This window comes from Castor canadensis, chromosome 8 (assembly GCF_047511655.1).
Source record: "Castor canadensis chromosome 8, mCasCan1.hap1v2, whole genome shotgun sequence".
NCBI lineage: Eukaryota > Metazoa > Chordata > Mammalia > Rodentia > Castoridae > Castor > Castor canadensis.
The window spans coordinates 3,589,845-3,605,722 of NC_133393.1; the positions used below are offsets into that span (position 1 = coordinate 3,589,845).

The window sequence follows — 15,878 nt, forward strand, 5'->3', positions numbered from 1 at the left end:
GCTATCTCACCTGTTTTCAAAGACATGAACCGACTAAAGATTAGCCAGCAGATGCTCTAGCTCCCAAAGTCCGTTTCAGAAATCATGTCCACAGCTCACTCCCAGCACTAACTTTCCTAGAGAAACAGGTCTAAGAAAGGATGAAGATGTTTTGGCAGGCAGCCATTGCCCTTGGATTTGCTACCTGTTGAGGGAAAGACTAGGCAGAGCCAGAAGTTGAACTATGATGTGGTCAACAAAGGCCTCAGGTCGTCACACAGGATCTTTGGAGCACGTGTGGTCCCACTCCAGTTGCACCATCCTGCAACAAAGGGTGAGACTTTTGTGTTCCACACCAGTCACCATTGCATGGTTATAGGGAGCCAACATGGTCTTGGATAAGGAGGCTGTCTCTAGTTTAGAGCAGTTACTTTAAAAAAAAAAAAAAAGGTTCAGCTTCTGGGATGCCCCAGTCCTGTAGGAATATCTCTGTACATCACAATCTCCATAATCCATAATCATAGAAATCCAAATTTCCAAAGGTACAGACACTACCTGACTTCACTAAACATGGCATTGTTCCTAGCTTCCCTTCATTCTTCCACATTTAGCCCTCAACATTTGTCCGTAGCGATCATCAAAAACTTTACGTATCACGTATCATAAGATACTGTAGTCCGCTTTGTTATTTTCTGAGAAATTCTGTCCCATGTCTACAACCATGGAAATGCACAGACATTTTACTTGATTTTAGCCAATCAGAACATGAACGTTACAAAAGTGTATTTTGATAGAGGAGTTTCATTAAAATCAGAAAATGTTTACTCAAAGTCTAAATGGATTCTGTGGAGGGCTGAACAGTTTTGTTATGCCTAAGAGAGTGTGTCATAACTGGATGTTCACAGCACATCTCTGATGCGATTTCACAAATTGCCATTGTCACACAAACAACACGTTATCACCAAAGCACTCTGAAAAGCAGTGTGATTGCTTTGTGTCAATACTAATAACAACCTCAATTTAAATAATTATTTGTATGTGGTCTATTTGATGGCTTTTGTGTTTAAAGAATGCAGAAATGATTTTAGTAGTTTCTAAAATAAATTTTGAGGGTGATGTCAGGAAGATGGCAGAGTATTAGATTAGGTCAAAGTGTTTCCTTGGCAAAGACACTAAGGAAAGGAAAATTTTCATATTTAAAATATTTCAAGTCAAACTTTTCCTTTAAGGAGGGGATGGTTGTACTGGGAGTTGAGTTCCTGGTCTCTTGCTTGCTAAGCAGGCATTCTGTCTCTTGAGCCACTCTAGCAGTCTTTGTTGTGTAGATTATTTTTCAGAGAGGGTTTCACTTTATGCCCAGGTCAGCCTGCACTACTCTCTTATTTGTCCTCCTCCTTCTTCTCCTTCTTTTCCTTCCTCCTTTTTCTCCTATTGCTCTTTCTCCTCTTCCTCCTTCTCCTCATCTTCTTTCTCCTTCTCTTATTCTTTTTGATGGTACTGGAGTTTAAACTCAGGGCTTTGTGCTTGCTAAGCAGGCACTCTACTGCTCGAGCCATGTCTCCAGTCCCTTTATTTGTGCTTTTCCAAGTAGCTGGAATGATAGGCTTGAACGACTGCATCCAGCCATTGGTTGAGATGGGAATTCACGAACGTTTTCTATCCCAGCTGGCCTTAAACTACAATCCTCCCAATCTCTCCCTTACAAGTAGCTAGGATTATAAGTTTGAGACACTGCACCTGGCCTCCTTTTGATTTTTTTAATAAAAAGCATGATTTTTGCCTTGAACTATAACACAGTGATAATGGCATCAACAGTAAGGAAAATTTATAGGTCACGTTGGCATGTTTCACAAATTCTATTTTACTACTAAGATACCATTTTATAAGAATGCTCTTTTCCTTTTAACTAAATAATAACTACAACTTAAAGATGCAGAAATATGCATGCAGAATCTCATGCTGGATCAATGCATAGACATATTTCTTTTTTGAATTCTTTAAAATGTTTTTTGCTCATTTTTGTTTTTACTATTATTTTATTACAGCTTTTGTTTTATAAAGTGTTCACATAATCTGTTTTTATGTTCTCTAATCTTTCAAACCTTGACTTATTCATAACACAGTTATAACTTTTTATTAAAACAATTACGAATTGCTAAATACTAATGCATGCACGTGTTTATTGTTCAAACCGTTTAATTATTTAACTGAAAAGTGAACTAACTTATATGGTGCAGATGCAGATGTGAAGAACTGCATTCCAATTAATGAATAATTTTAAATGATCTTACTTTATTTATCATTCTACTACATTGCACAATCGGTCGCACGTGGCAGGTGACCCTTTGATATATTCTGATGCTTTTCTGTAACTACTCGTGATTCATCCAAGTGTTCATAAAATTTATGTTTTCTAGAAGAGACTTATATGTGGTCACGTTGTGTGTCCCAGCACTGATTTCCCTTCACGTGCAGAGAGCAAATGCTGTGTGCACACAGACGGAAGGTCTTCACATTGCTCATCATTGTAATTGAAGACTGCTGGGAAACAAGGCACTGCACACATTCCTTCTGTCCTCTGTCCACAAATTGATCAAAAACAGGCAGATTCCTTCCTTTCCCTTCTAAGTTAGTAAATGAAGAATTATTACTCATAGAGGTGCAAATACTTTAATAGTACATTAAAATTATTTTACTTGGTTACGAATATATTCTTATTAAATTGCCAAGGATTGCCTTTGAACTAACTCTGGTTCAAGAATTTTCTAAAAGAAGGATTTCAAATGCTAGCTTTGTGTGTTCAGCCCCCTTCTAGAGAGGTACCCAAAGAGAGAAATGTCTTCTGATTCCTCCAAAGGACCAAGGTCCCTATGGATATCTGCAATATCAGCAATAATGGTTTAGATGTCTATGATTATATTGGGTTAAAAGAGAAATTAATATCCAAGAAATAGTAAATATCAGAGATAGGAGAGTTTAACATTACTACAAAATGTACCATGTGCATATTTCAGATGAATGGTGAAAAAGCGATTCTTTCAAGAAGTCCAATTTAATTTCTAAAGAAAAATTGCAATTTCCTGATTCAGACCTCTCATCTGTGTAGTGGGAGCACTTGCTTTAGCCATCAGAGCTATTCTCTTTGGGAATACAGGCTGTGAAACAGGATATTCCAATATCCATAAAGACTTTATTTACAGAAAAAAATTACTTCTCAAGAAATGAAGTGAACAGAACATATACAAATATGCCTGGAAATTTCTTCTATGGATAGTATTATTTTAGTAGAAAAAAGCAATACTTGTAAGGTAAATAATGAGGAATCATATCTATTACCATGAAGAGGTCTGACCATATAAAGTCACCTACTAGGAAACATATTATTTCTCTCTCTCTCTCTCTCTCTCTCTCTCTCATACACACACAAGAGCTCAGAGAATTCCCTATCAGTATGCCTTCCATTTAATTTTATGAAATTTTGAAAAATGTGGGTAAAGCAGATCACTTATATTCTGCATAAAAGAACAGTTCATTATTTTTTTTAACCAGAACTCAATACTTGATGATGTATTTAATCAAATCTTAAAGAAAACTAGAGTAGGAGCCAGGGATTCTAGCAGGGTAACTGAGAAAGTCATTTAATCTCTTCTACAGTAGCTTCACAGATGAAATGCAGATAGAAAAGTTCTTTAGAAAAATAAAGCAACATGTAAATGCATGATAGTGTTTCTTTTGTTGTTGCTGTATGAAAGTGGACCATTGAAAATCTGTGCCAAATGTGGGCATACTCAGACATATAACACAACTTTTTGAAACTCTTACTGTGAATAATACATTTTTTGTTTTTCACTGGTATCATATGCTATACTGCACATTAAACAGGATTCACTGAACCTATAACCTAGGACTTTCAATGCTATGAAAATAACTTTTAAACTATAAATCTCTTTCAGGACTATGTAACTCACTTTTGCAGACTAATTATTTTTTTTACAAAACTCAATTCCTTGTATTTTACAAGTCATTTATTAACTCTCCCATGTTCAGTGTATAAGAAAAGTACCCCCCCCACACACCCCCCACAGTAGCAGGCAGATCCTTTCACCATGAAAATGTAAGCTAGAACTTTGGTTTGCATGGTTCATTCCATATACCTAATAGCTCTTAATGATATTGGCTAATATGTTAGCTTAATGAAAGGTCAACCTTACTTTTCCAAATTTCAGTATGAATTCATTCTTTCACCACCTCCATTTAAAAGGCAGAGATCAAGTATTTATGTGTCCATTTTGGTTACTCCAAGTTTCAGATAGATAGATAGATAGATGAATGGATAGATAGATAGATGATAGGTAGAAAGATAAATGATAGATAAAGATACAAGCAAATAAGAACTTGCATATATATATATATATATATATATATATATATATATACAGGTTTGATCAAGTTGTTAAGGGAGCATAACAATGAAATTACTCAGTCCTACCTGAAGAGGTCCCATGTAGACGAGAAATGGAAAGTTGGATACTGAAGAAGTTTTGGTTAAGGAATGAAACTGATTATCAGTGGAAATAGTTGCTGGGAAGCAGTTCTTCATGGATGTCTCCTGCATGTCTGCATGTCTCGGTAGCAAGGCACTGACCACCTTTCTTTGGGCCTGTCTTTTCAAGAGTGTTGGTCTAGCAAGCAGCTTTGGAAGATAGAGATAGTGGGACCCTCCAGAGCAGAGCAGGCACGCTCCTTGCCTGTAAGGAAATGTCGGGGCTCCCCAGTGCAGCTCCTCAAGTGCGGCTCCCTCAAGTGCAGGTATCCTCTGGTTGTCTTCATTTCTCAATCATCTTTTAGAGTTTATGCATATGTGTTTAATACCTGTGATGTGTGAGCCCTCTCTCGGTGATATTTGGTCTATTTGGTGGCATTCTGCCCTCTGTATTGACTTTTACAAGGGGCATTGTATTTGTACTAACAAAGCCTTGTGGAAAAATCCACCTAGATGTTGTACAAGGAATGTAGAACTGAGTGATTCAAACCTAAGCTCATTGTCTCCCCACATTTCCTTGACTGCCTATATCAAATGATTCCGTTTGTTACTGGTCATATTTTGGCCTAAACCTAGCAAGTGCATAATGCATAGACTGTACACGTTAATTATTTGTTTGTTGCATTAGGGAATTTCATTTATCATTGGCTTAATTCTAGAAAGAATAAATAGTAGGAAGAACATAAAATTATATCAAAAAGCACACATTCTACTTTGACTGAAATGGCCATAATTGTTGGTTTTCTTCAGAGTACTTGTGAATAACGCCTGTTGCATGGTGTTGATGCGGAGGAGGGAACCCAGCCCCTTAATTGTACTTGGCATGCTGTTATCACCTTCTAAAGACCCTTTGTTCCTTCTTTGGGTCAGCATTGCTTCTAAAGCTGACTGCTGTTGACAACGTAGTTTTGGGAAGCAATCAGTGATAATGATACCACATGGCTTAAGATTGCCTGGCTTTGTTTCTTTTCTCTCTTTATAGGACAGGAGGTAATGAGAAAGAAGAGTAAGCTTTTCTCCTTTAATCCATATTTCCATTCTACACTTTTTATTTATTGCTTGGTTCAAATTGTAGCCACTCTCCCATTAGGCATGATTTCATCATTGTCTTCCAAAATTGATCCTAAAATTGAGGAACCCACACTGCCTTCTCAGCTCTACACCTCCTAAGTTAATTTCATGCATCGCAGCCTGCACAGACAGTGGAGGAGAATTCTTCTCCTTCTTGGTTAATTTTTGTTAATGAATTGTCCGATATCATGGGAATTGTGGAAGATGGCCTCCTAAAATTGTATCAGGGACCATCTGGGCTCTTTCACTGAATTAGCACAGGATGCTAATAAAGCCAGTTATAGCTTTGGACACCAGAAAGGCCAATGAGCCTTTTTCTTTGTCATAAACAGAAAGTGGGCACTGCATCCTAAACAGTCACTTCACCAGGGCGTGCAAATGATTGTCACATCAGGACAGAGTGACACATGAGAAGTAGCCAGCTTGAATTCATCATTCTAGAAAAACCATGAAGCCCAACTCCTGCAAATCTGAGTTGATTTTATCTGTTGTCTGTTTGGAAAACTTTGTCATGGGTTTCAGTGATACCAAGAAATCATGCTGTTGCAATCTGTATATATTTACTGTGATGTGAAATTGAGAAAGGCTGTTTTTCTTATTTTAAATATTAAACTTTTAATTAAGTATATTCAGAAGGTAAATGCATCTTCTAAGCCAGGTCCACAGTACTAGTCTAATAACAACATGTCCAGAATTCGGACAATTTGCCATCTCAGATTTGGGCAAAAGATGAAAGGAAGCATTTCTTATATTGGACTCGAGCTATGCTGATGAGGGAATATTGAGGTTTATTTCCTACTAGGGCTGTGTCTTTCAGGAACTAGCATTTGGTGGTGGGTGTGCTGTGTGGCACAAAAAAGACATAAACAGCACACTTTCTCTAACCTCAGCTTTCTGGACAGAAGCCAAAATACCTAATCCACACTCAAGTTCAGGGAAGAGCAATTGCTTCTTGAGTGACTCTGTGTGGTAAAAGTCTGTTAACACCAGCACATTTTCCTCCATTTGTTATTAGTTTATGGCAGTTATACAGTCATGCGTTTGCTATGACATTCCCATATGTGCATAAAATGTACTGTGATCCTGTTAAATTCATATCTCTATTACCCTTTCTTGTGCCCCTCTCTATCCTCAAATCCCCTTTCCACATCCCTAATAGTCACCTTTTTGCTTTCATGTCTTCCCCCACCCCAGCCAAAACCCCAAATTCCACATGAGAGAAAACATGCAGTACTTGTCTTTGTGGGACTGGCTTATTTCACTTAACATTATGATATCCAGTTCCATCCACTTACCTGCAGATGTCATTACTGAATCCTTTATAGCTGAATAAAACTCCATTGTGCATATATGTCCCACATTTTCTTTCACCATTCATCTTTTGATGGGCACCTGGGCTGATTCTATCACTTGGCTATTTTGAATAATGTCACCATAAACATGGGCTTGCAGATATCTCTGTACTAAATGGATTTATTTATTATTTATTCATATTTATTTTTGTGATACTCAGGACCTCCAGCTTGCTAGGCAAGCACTCTTACCACTCAGGCCAAAGTCCTAGTCCTTTTGTTTTTGAGATAGGGTCTGTTCAGCTTTGCCTGGGCTGGCCTCAAATTTGAGATTCTTCTTTCTCTGCCTCCTGTGTAGCTGGTATTACAGATTTGTGCTACCTCACTATACCCAGCCTATTTTAACTTTTCAAGGAATCTCCATACTTATTTCCATAGAGGTTAGACTACTTTACATTCCCAACAACAGTATATAAGGGTTCCTTTTCCCAGCATCCTCACCGGCATTAAAAAATTCTTTTTTGTAATGATACTCATTCTGACTGGGGTGAGATGGAACCTAAGTGGAGCATTGGTTTGCATTTTCCTGATAGCTAGAGATATCAACTATTTTGTAAAATGTATTCATTGTTTATTTATATTTCACCATTTGAAAAGTGTCTCTTCCATTCATTTGCCCATTTATTGATTAATTTTTTTAGTTCTTTGCAATGGATACTCTGGATTACTTTGAGTTCTTTGTTCTGGATAATAAAGTTCTTTGTTCTGTCAAATGAATAGCTGGCCAAGTTTTGTAATGAACACAAGTAATAGTAAGTGTTTTACTGCATGCAAAATTATTCAACAGATTTGTTCTTTACATTCTGGGTAAATCATCAATTCCACAGATATAACTTAGAAACTATGCTTTTGAATTTTGACTATAGCTATCATTTAGGTGTAAAATAAATCACTTCACTTTGCAAATAATAGAAATACGGTATTTGGTGAATATCACTGTGCTGATTTCTCACTGTTTGAAATTTCTGGGGTGAGGATTTACTTTAAAAAGTATAATTGTTTAGCTTTTCAAATAAGCCATTGTGGCAATCTCAGTGACCTGTTTTACTTATGTTTTGCATTTCAGGACTCATCCCAATTTTCAGGACTCCCTGAGTATGTGAAAATCATAGAAGTTGGACCGAGGGATGGATTGCAGAATGAAAAGGTAGGCTTACATTAGTTTTACAGAGTATGTTAAAACACTAAGTGCAAATGTTAATATTTCTTAAGATTTTAAAGATATGTGGATTCTGTATTTTAAGTGATTACATTTGATTTTAATTGCTACTTGAATTTATAATTCATATTACCTTTCAGTTTGGAAGTTATTTTCTGTTTATGCTTTAATGGATCTTATGTAATTTACTTACAAATTAACCTTTTTGTTTTATAGATTATAGTTCCTACTGATATAAAAATTGAATTTATCAATCAACTTTCCAAAACCGGCTTGTCTGTAATAGAAGTAACCAGCTTTGTGTCTTCCAGATGGGTACCACAGGTACTTAAGCCTATAATTACTTCAGTAAATCCTTAATTTAGCCCGAATCACTTAGTAAACATTGTGATGTGTGTAATGGTGTTAACCTAATAGAATAATTAGTAACTTTCTACCTTACTGAAAACTGTTAACTCATGCACTAATATAATTAAAGAAAAAAACTCTTTGATGGAATATCTTATATGAGTTTAATCTTAAAAAGTATCTTTGAACTCCGTACTAATCCTATGTGAATACATGGTCCAATATAATGAATAGAGGTTAAGCGTCTTAAATAACAATTTAAGGTCCTTCTTTCCATTTACCATTTTGTGACTGGCCTTATGAATAACCCGAGCATTTCTAAGTGCTTTAACTTTTCTGTCTGCTGAAGGAAAGTGATGGTAAATGACTTTACACCTTCCTCATAGAATCTCAGTAATGGCTTCCTTTAGCACTTTTATGTCATGTGAGACATCATCAGGGATGAGGCAAAGAAAATCATTTAGAGTATGCTCTTGAAAGATTTTAGAGCTTTGTGTAGAGTTTTCAGGCACTAATGGGCATAAGTTCTGAGACTCAACCGTAGTTTTTGAAGCAGAATTAGTAATCAGTAACTAGCACAACCCTTTCACTTCCTACTCTAGGGGCCCTCCTCGCACCTGAGACCCTCAGCTCCTCCCCAGCACTGATTACTTTTCATCCTCATCTCCTAGTTTCTACTATTCTCTGCTCTCTTGATTCAGTGGCTTCCCCAGTTACTCTTTCTCTGTCATCCTTGATGTCTTTCTGTGATCAGAAAGGTTAAGGTTTCCCTAAGACTTTGTTTTTCTCTTCCTAGCTCGCTCAGTCACTTCTATGAGGACAACACATTAGTGTTTGTAACCCTACTTTCTCTGTTATGCTTCAGCTAGCTGTGCCACTTGGCACCTCAAATACATTGGGCTCAAAATCCAACTCATGATTGTCCATCCTACTTTATGGTAAGAGTTCAGCTGTTCCTTTTGGAAACTTGACTTTGAAACTTCAAGCAACTTTCTGTGTCCTATTGTTAAGGGCTTGGTCCATTTGGGCTTCTGTAACAGAATAGCATAGTTAGTCTGAGTGGCTTAGATGACAGAGACTTATATGTCACATTTCTGGAGCCTGGGAAGTCCAAGATGAAGGTGTCATCAGATCTGGTGTCTGGTGAGGGGCCTGAGTCCTGATTTTTCACATAGCTTTCTTCTCATTGCATTCTCATGTGGCAGACAGCCAAGAAAGGAAGCAAACTCCTGTTTTTTCTTATAAGAGCGTTATTCCATCATGAAAGCTCTACCATCATCATCCAGTTTCCTCCCACAGGCTTTGTCTGCTCATCCCAGCACTCTGGATGTTAGGATTTCCACATATGAATTTTGTGAAGGTTCAGCATTTAGTCCACAATGATTGCTGACTCAGAAAATGCCTTATTTTCCCACTGTATCCATTGCATATTTGCCCTTGTTTTTCAATCCTATAGATATGTTAGCAACTCAGACCCCAACTGAATAATCACTAGTAGTCTATTAGGTGGTAGTCCTAAACTTTACTTCTCTCCTTCTCATACATATTACTTATTGTTTCTAAGATAGTCTTCCAGAAATCTCAGCCCTCACAAACTCACATTCTAAGTTCTTTGATAGTTGTCTTCATCCCTCTGGAAACTTCGGTCATTCCTTTCCTGTCTAAATTCCATTACCCTAGTCCCTTTGTTGAAGTTTCTGCTAAACCCAACTGCTTCTTATTCCCTGTTTTTGTGTCCTGTGCTTATGTACACTTCAGATTTCTTCACTGTAACTGAATGATATAAAAATGTTAGAAACATTAAAGCATTTTCATTGCAATCCATTTGAGGTAACAGAAAGCACAATGAGACTACTAGTGTCATGCTTCATTTCAGAGTTAATGTTATTTAGCCTCAACACAGTGATTTTCTTGCACTTGCTAGGTGCAAGGCCCTGAATTCGAACTCCAGTACTGCCAAAACCAAAACGAAAACCATACCAAGATTTTCTTCATGCTGTTTTCACAATAAAGTGACTTAAGTAAATCATATACCTACAAAAGAGCAATATGCCTGAATCAAAGAAAGATATGGGATTTGCTTTCTGAAGCTGTACCAGTCACTTTCTAGATAACATGTGGAGTGCTTATCAAAAGGAAATATTGTTGAGAATCTTTTTTTAAATTTGCAATTGAACCGACCATTATTGTGCTGCTGTTTTAGATTTCACTGAACTGCACTTTTAGAATGTCCCTTTAACATTTTTATATCATTTTTATTTTTGAAGAAATCCACATGCCAGACTCATGTCTTTTACCTTAAAGTAGTATCTGAGCTTTGGAACTAATCATTTTAGTACAACACCTTGCTTATGTATTGTCTGATGTGTTCTGTTTCTAAGGACAATGTGTGGGTTCTAAACTGGTGTTTTATTCTGTGTGTCTTCTTATGGTTTTCCCCCCATCCTAAACTGGTGTTTTATTCTGTGTGTCTTCTTATGGTTTTCCCCCCATCCTAAACTGGTGTTTTATTCTGTGTGTCTTCTTATGCTTTCTCCCCCCTGACTAATGTAGGTCATGGGAATAGATCTTGAGTTTATGTTCAGGCTGCTGCTTGTTCACTTACTTCTTTTTTTAGCATTTTAAAGCTTTTTTACAGTTTCCCTCCTACTGTTTTCTTTGGCAGAAGATTTCTAACTCAAACAACTGAAAGAAAAGTTCCACAGTAGCAGGGTTCCATATAAAACAGTATCCCACACCTATAATCTAAATGGCCAGAGATGATAAAATACCTGCTGTTAAAAAATACATGTTCTTTGCAACTTATCTGAAAAAGTTTTCCTTAGAATGGTATGCAGTGTAAGGGCATCTGAAATGCTCCATGTGGCCCTCACTGAGACAACACACAATTGCACAGAAAAAAAAAGTGTTTAAAAATAGATAGGCTTCTTACAACTTTGGAATGTGGTTGTTAGTAGTAAACTTTAAATTATTATAAATGCAGAAATTTTTAAAAAGTGAGCTACAATATTACATTCATTGTTAGTTTGCTTATTTGAATTTAAGCATTTTCATTCATGAGTGATTTAATCAAATGTCATTCATTTAAAAATAAGAATAAGTTAATTATACCTAACTTAATTTTTATGTATGTCATATGCAAAAGCTCAGTTTAAATATTTGCTCCATGATTAATTAGTGTTCAATTATTGAAATAGTTGGGTCTCACGTCTTGAAGGGTAGAGTAGATTTTTTTTTTAATAAAAGTAGAAAGAATTGCACATAAAGCACTGTCATGATTATTTACAGATCACTACAACACTTAAAAATACAACATAAGCACATTAGCCAGAAGGAATGTATAAATTTTCCCAACTCTCCTTCAGTGCCTGATGCAATTAGTTCTTTATTGGTGATGAAAGCACTTTTACTGGATTGGTTTTGGATTTAAATTTGCACTGATGAGATGCAGGAGACTGGAGCTTCTGCTGCTGAGTCCTGCCTGGTATTTTCTATGGCTCTGCTCCTGGTGATGAGTGTGGGTGCAGGGAAGAGACAAGGAAGGGGTGATTTGCAAGGGGTGTGTGTGTGTGTGTGTGTGTGTGTGTAAGAGAAAGTGAGAATGAGCAAGAAAGGAGGCAAAGAGCCCCCCAGAGTGCTGGGGTATGAGGATAGGTAAGACACCTAAAAAACTAGACAGCATTTGTTGCCCTCAATGCAGAGAAACTAAAGCAGATACTTTAAAGCTACAGAGGCCAATAGGAGAAGGGGACCAGGAACTAGAGAAAATGTTAGTTCGAGAAGAATTAACCTGGAAGGTAACACACATGTACAGGAAAGAGATGCGAGTCAACTTCCTGTATAGCTATCCTTTTCTCAACTAGCAAAAACCCTTGTCCCTTCCTGTTATTGCTTATACTCTCTTCAACAAAATTAGAAATAAGGGCAAAATAGTTTCTGCCTGGTAGCGAGGGGGTGGAGGGAGAGGGAGAGGACAGGGAGGCAAGGGAGGGGGTGGAGGGAAGGGGGACGAACATTGTATACACATATGAATAAAAGAAATAAAAAAATAGTACCACAAAAAATAGAATTTAAAATACGCATATGAAGTCTTTGCTACCTCATTTTGCCTCCATTATATAATGGTGCGAAGCATAGACCTCGTGGGTTGCTTCAATAGGAGCACTTTTAAACTAAGTATGTAGCTTGCGACATATTCTGTGTTCTCATTTGCATTCACATATATGTAATTGTCACCTCTTCCTGGTGCTAGTAACATTAAGCAAGTTCTCCTTATCTATATGTAAATGATCACAAAGTTGAGTTGCTTAAACCAGTAACAATATTTGTTTCTGCTTATGGTGTCTGTGGATTGAAAGTTGCAGAATGGCTCAGTTGGGCACTCTAGAGGTTTCCTGGGTACTAACAGTCAGGTAGATGGTGGTCAGAGCTGGACCAGGAGGGACCAAATGGATGGAGCAGTGGAAGCTAGCTGGGTACCACTCTTTCTTCATGTGTTCTCAGAGTTCTCCATGTCTTCCCCCTGCATGGGTTAATTTGGACTCCTGACATGCTAGCTGAGATCCACAGCTAGTGGATGTCTTTTATAGTCAAGCCTTGTAAGTCATATTAGCATTGCTTTTCCAAAATCTACTAGTTGACTGACTGAGTTACTTTGCCCACCAGTTTCAGTGGGAGGAGACACACCCCACCTGCTGATAGAAGGGAGGCATTCTGGAAGAATAAATAGGAAGGTAATTACCATTGGGGTCATTTTTAAAAATCTTCCATATTTTAATTTTTAAAAATGATCTTGTAACTAACTTGATTATGTGTTTTTTTTCTTAATAATTATAGAACAAGTGCAGTGAATAGGGGAACAAATTCTGCAATTTGAAACCCCTAAACTCCAAAAAAGTACATATTTTAGCACTATCATGGCTACCAGCATCTTCCTCACTCAGTCCCACTCTCTATGTAAAATTGTTTTGCCTTAAATAGAATTCGTGTTGCATAGTTGATGGAGTGCTGTGTTGCCTACGCAGCTTATAAGAAGAGAGGGCGGAAGCTGCACCTACGGCCCTTCTACAACATTCCCATTTTCACTTATGACTAGGCAGACATAAAGGAGCAGGTGGTGAAGGAGAGTCTTAGGTGTTTGCCCCATAACCACTCTGTCCTGGAATGGAGCCAGCATTTTCATGTACACCAATGTCTGCACACATAGCACGAAGTAACAGTTGACTTTAGCAAGTGAAACTGTCTTCTGCCAGAAAAAAGAAAAAGCTAGAAAATAAAAGGTCAGAGTTAAAGCCTGTAGTTTTCCTCCCTACCCCTAAATCCCTACCTTCTACTGTGAAAATAGTGAACACACACTGCTATATAAGTCACTGTAGAACCTGTTATTTCCATGTATTCCTGAAGCCATGTCTTCCATGTCCAGTCCTGGTCATCAGTGTCCCCACTCTGGACTGACAGCTTTGTGGAGAGTTCTGAAACCTGCGTGGCATGTAACCCATATGACTCAGTTCAATGAATTAAATTATTTAGCCAATGTTTACTTGCTTTTGAAGGAAAAAATAGGAGGAAGGACTCTTCAAACCAAAAGTTATTGTACTCCAGAAGTAAAAAAAGTACAGTTTTGTTGCTTATTAGCACAAAATACTTGGTATTATTTTAAGTTGCTATATTAAAATGTTTCTCTAAATGTGCAAAGTTTTCTCATTTTAAATGAAAAGAATTATGTATTCTGTATATTGTAATAGGCACTGTTTATAATATGGTAATACATTTTATTTCTATCCTATACAAGTGTGATTTACATATTAGTGGGTATTTCTAAACCTTCGCCAAAATGATGATGTAAATTTAGTATTTCTTGGATCAAGACTGGGAAGGAGTTGTTTAATCATTTTTTTTGTTTTTAATCAGTGGTTAACTTGAAATACAACATGTTCAAGTTGTTCCATTGTACAGTTACATGATTGCAACTGTTACCACTGGGGACAAGCAATGCTTTGGCATGTACTCCACAAGAGGGAACTGATGTCCTTCCATGTGCCGTTGTTTTGACTTGCTCGCTTGGAAAATCACATCTGCTACTGCAGACATGGTGTAAACTGTAAAGTGTTAGAAATTTTCACTGTGGCCTGGTTTTCTGTCAAGTTCTAAAGTGTTCAAGTAGCAATTGTTTTTAAGAATCCATGATCATGGTACACTAAGCATTGACATTGAAATATATCATAACAGTTCTTTAAAATAGATAATGATGTTTAAAGAAATATATTTTGTTAGTATTTATGGAAAAATTATGCTTTTTAGGTATTTTAAAGAAATAGTTCTAAATTTTAGGTATATGCACATTGATCTAAAATTGATTAATTTGCTGGATAGTTTACTAGAAGTAGTTTGTAGTAAACATAAAGAATTAGAAAGATAAATCTTAGTGCTACAAGTAATATAACACCTCCAAAATCACATTAGACAGTGGATAAGTTTTATATCCTAAAACCTACTCATCAATAAGACATACTCATCAATAAGACATAACTGCTGATGTTTCACTTGTGTCACATTTGCTTAAAAAAAAGGAATGGATACCTATTTTTGCTTAGAGTGAATCTATAAATAGAAAACATTTTATAAGGTATTTATTTTATTTTACTTCAAAAAAACTATCCAAGTTAACTAATTTTGACTAGTCAACTCTTAGATTTACAGATTGATTATAACAATTTAGAATAATAGTATATTTTACAGAATCCATGAATGTTAGGGATTTTCATTGCTAATATAGAATGTTGTTCTTGTGTGAATCTCTTGGAAAAATTCAGGTTTGAAACTGAAAGGGTTTATGGGCTATAGTTAAGTACTCTTTGTAGTATCACCATGGTGAGGCAAATTCATGCTAACAGGTTTGTAGCACAAGTAAGCACCACTTACTCCAAACCTTCTACCTCTGTGATGTGTGAGCCACTGATAAATTTAAGTTCTTCGTCGAAATGGATGCGTCTTCTATTGAATTCTGCTTATAGTATACAGCCAGGAACGTTTTACTTGGTAGTCTAAACAGCATCACTTCTGCCCCCACCCCCAAATGTCCTCCAGGTTTCAGGCTTCTTGAGCTTTGGGGGGGACATCATATCTGCTGTTTACCTTGCACTTTCTGATGGAGCATTAGAAAATCTGAGGCCTGACTCTTAACTCTTTTATGATTTGGCAAAGTATTTTCATCTCTCTGTACCTTGGATCTTATCCACTTATTCATTCTTCCATTCATTTCTTTTATTGTGTCTCTATTAAAAACAGTATTGAGTTCTTTGCTGAAGGAACAGCCTAAATAACATGCAGTTGCTAGCAATAACCACAGTATATGCTTAGCCACGGAATGTGAACTTAAAATGAATAATGAGAATAAAATCACCCAAAACTTAAAACTCATACAAAA

At 36.8% G+C, this 15,878-nt stretch overlaps 1 protein-coding gene across 8 annotated transcripts in view; it reads left to right on the plus strand.

Annotated features, from left to right (window-relative positions):
- The window catches only part of Hmgcll1 (3-hydroxy-3-methylglutaryl-CoA lyase like 1), a 131,411-nt gene that overhangs the window by 26,272 nt on the left and 89,261 nt on the right, over positions 1-15,878 (plus strand). For 5 of the 8 annotated variants that reach the window (XR_012450612.1, XM_074081874.1, XM_020153245.2 and 2 more), the window contains exons 2-3: positions 8,012-8,092; positions 8,321-8,428. Coding sequence is in view for 6 of the 8 variants with exons in the window: in XM_074081874.1 (XP_073937975.1) it covers positions 8,012-8,092; positions 8,321-8,428 (189 nt within the window). In the remaining 2 variants the exon portion in view is untranslated. Of the gene's footprint in view, positions 1-4,652; positions 4,789-8,011; positions 8,093-8,320; positions 8,429-15,878 lie in introns of all 8 variants that reach the window. The other 3 variants (XM_074081873.1, XM_074081875.1, XM_074081872.1) reach the window with 2 other exon arrangements.